This window comes from Aptenodytes forsteri, unplaced genomic scaffold, assembly GCF_000699145.1.
Source record: "Aptenodytes forsteri isolate BGI_AS27 unplaced genomic scaffold, ASM69914v1 Scaffold113, whole genome shotgun sequence".
Taxonomy (NCBI): Eukaryota; Metazoa; Chordata; class Aves; order Sphenisciformes; family Spheniscidae; genus Aptenodytes; species Aptenodytes forsteri.
In genome coordinates, this window is record NW_008795032.1 from 559,272 (window position 1) to 561,410 (window position 2,139).

The 2,139-nt window shown below is 56.5% G+C and overlaps 1 protein-coding gene across 1 annotated transcript in view; it reads right to left on the reverse strand.

Annotated features, from left to right (window-relative positions):
• TRIP4 (thyroid hormone receptor interactor 4) overlaps nt 1-1,132 on the reverse strand; it is a 35,988-nt gene extending 34,856 nt beyond the window's left edge. Inside the window, exon 1 of the mRNA XM_009276338.1 lies at nt 1,128-1,132. Within this exon, the coding sequence (XP_009274613.1) occupies nt 1,128-1,132 (5 nt within the window). The remainder of the gene's footprint in view (nt 1-1,127) is intronic.
• Between the last annotated feature and the right edge of the window lie 1,007 nt (nt 1,133-2,139).

Below are 2,139 nucleotides of genomic sequence, written 5' to 3' on the forward strand. Positions count from 1 at the left end.
GGGGCCCGGCAGCAGCCCCTGCCCTCGCTGAGCATCCTCCCCAGGCCCGGCTGGGAGGGAGGGGGCTGAGCCGGGCAGCATGGAGGGCTCTGGGAGGGCGCGGCGGGGAGCGTGGGGTACGGGGAAGGCGCCCCGAGCTGCCTGCTGCCTCCCCCCCGTATCTGAGCTGCCTGCTCCCGCCCAGCCTGACGGGAAGGGGCGAGGGTTCAGCTAGGACCAGGACTAACTCTCCCCCCTCGGCCTGCACCCAGCCCGGCACAGCGAGGAAGGGTGATCTCGGTGTGTGGGAGATCCCAGCGCCTTTCCCTCTGCAGGCAGGGCGGAGGTTTGTTTCCCTGAAGCGCTGCCTGCATCCTCATCTCTAGGTGCACTCTGAACTCTGCACAAACACGAGCAGACTATTTAATAAGAAGCTTTTCTCACCCGCAGGCAGATTCACCGTGTCCCTGAATCTCTTCCCCGCCAGCCCACGTACTTGTGCCAGACGGATGATCACAGAGCGCTGCCAAAGGGACACCCAGCTCTGAAACCCGGTCCCTTCCCTTTGCTCACAGTTAGGAAACATCTGTGGAGCCAGTTCTTCTCTCGCTCGGAAAACTCCTCTGAAGTCAAAGGGCAGAAGCGGTGTAAGTTTGCATGAAAGAAGAAATGCAGCTCACCACTCTACGTGGGCTTGCAGGGAGAGGAGGGAATATTTAGTTAGGCTTAGGGTGTCATAGTCCACTCTTTAAAAACCAAACAAAACCACATCCCAAACGTAATAACGTATTATTCTTAGCGCACATTTCACATGTGCCAGCACCACAAAATAGAAGGAAATGGAGAATTACGCCACCATTTGATTAAAAAAAGCCAGCACTAAAAGCCTGGTTAAGCAAACACCCATTAGGATGAACATTAAAAGATAAAGGGAGCAATAACTGTTGGAAAGGCAGGGAATGTATTTGGGACCAACATCCCTGAGACATTGGACACACTGGACGAGGACAGTGTGATTTCTTAAAAAAAACAACTCCAGCTGAGTATCGGAGAGTGAGGTTCATCGCTTCCACAAAGGCAAAAGCCTCCAGCCCCAGCAGCTGCCAGACTAGAGCACAGCGAGACCCTCAGCTGCCCACGCAGCTCACATCATGTTCGCAAGGTGCAGCTGTCGCAAAGGAGCCTCACATCAGGGAGACCGTGATTTACTTTGTCATAACACGATCTTTTGCTGAAATTGGGAGTGCCTGGCCTTCCTCCCTACGTGCTGCTTAGCTAAATCTTCATATGGCAAGACTTCACTTGCACGTCAGAGGGAGCTCCAGGCATAGCCTGGAGGCACGAGATAACAAATGGTCCCATCCCAGCACTACCAGTGTCCGGGCTCCATGCCTGGTTGGGCTCCCGGGCTGCCTCAGTGTCCCTCCTGGCTTGCTGCCTTGCTCCCCGGGAACCTGGACCTTGCTAGCTGCCTCGGTGTCCCTCCTGGCTTGCCGCCTTGCTCCCCGGGAACCTGGACCTTGCTCACCGGGGACGTGGATTACCCTCCGGCACTGCCCATCCATTGATGTGCCACCACCAGAAGCTTGCTCAGTCCTGCAGTACGTTTGAGCCAGGAACAGATCTTGCTGGAAAAGACCACGAAGAAACATCATTTTTTGGCCAGAGCAGTTCTCCCACCCTGTTCGCTGTGAACTCACACTGAACCCATCTCAACTCACACTGGTGCTGAAAAAAAACATCTAATGGCAGTCTTGGAGCAAAATGTGACACGCTGTGGGGGTTTCCGTGCTCCCAGCCACTGTGGCTCGCTGATATGTTTTTTAAAATGCTGTAGGCAGACAGCAAACTGTTGGGAGCCAAGGCTTCATCTCTGCAAGTGCCTGGGAAGGGAACAGACTTCCCTCCCTCGGAAATGCTCGGTGGTGTCGGCAGCCTTGCCCGCAGCCAAGCCCAGCCATCACAATTTGTCACGGCAGGGAGCAATACCACTCTTCCTCCTCTCCCCCCACCCCGGGCTGCTGCGGTATCGATGAGTGTCAGTGCTGGGCTGTGGGACGTGGGTGCCAGCCCCCGCAGCGAGGAGGGTGGCAGGGAGGGAGCAGCGGGCAGCGAGAGCCCCGCTGCCACAGAGGGGAGGACCAGGACGCCCGTGTGCCA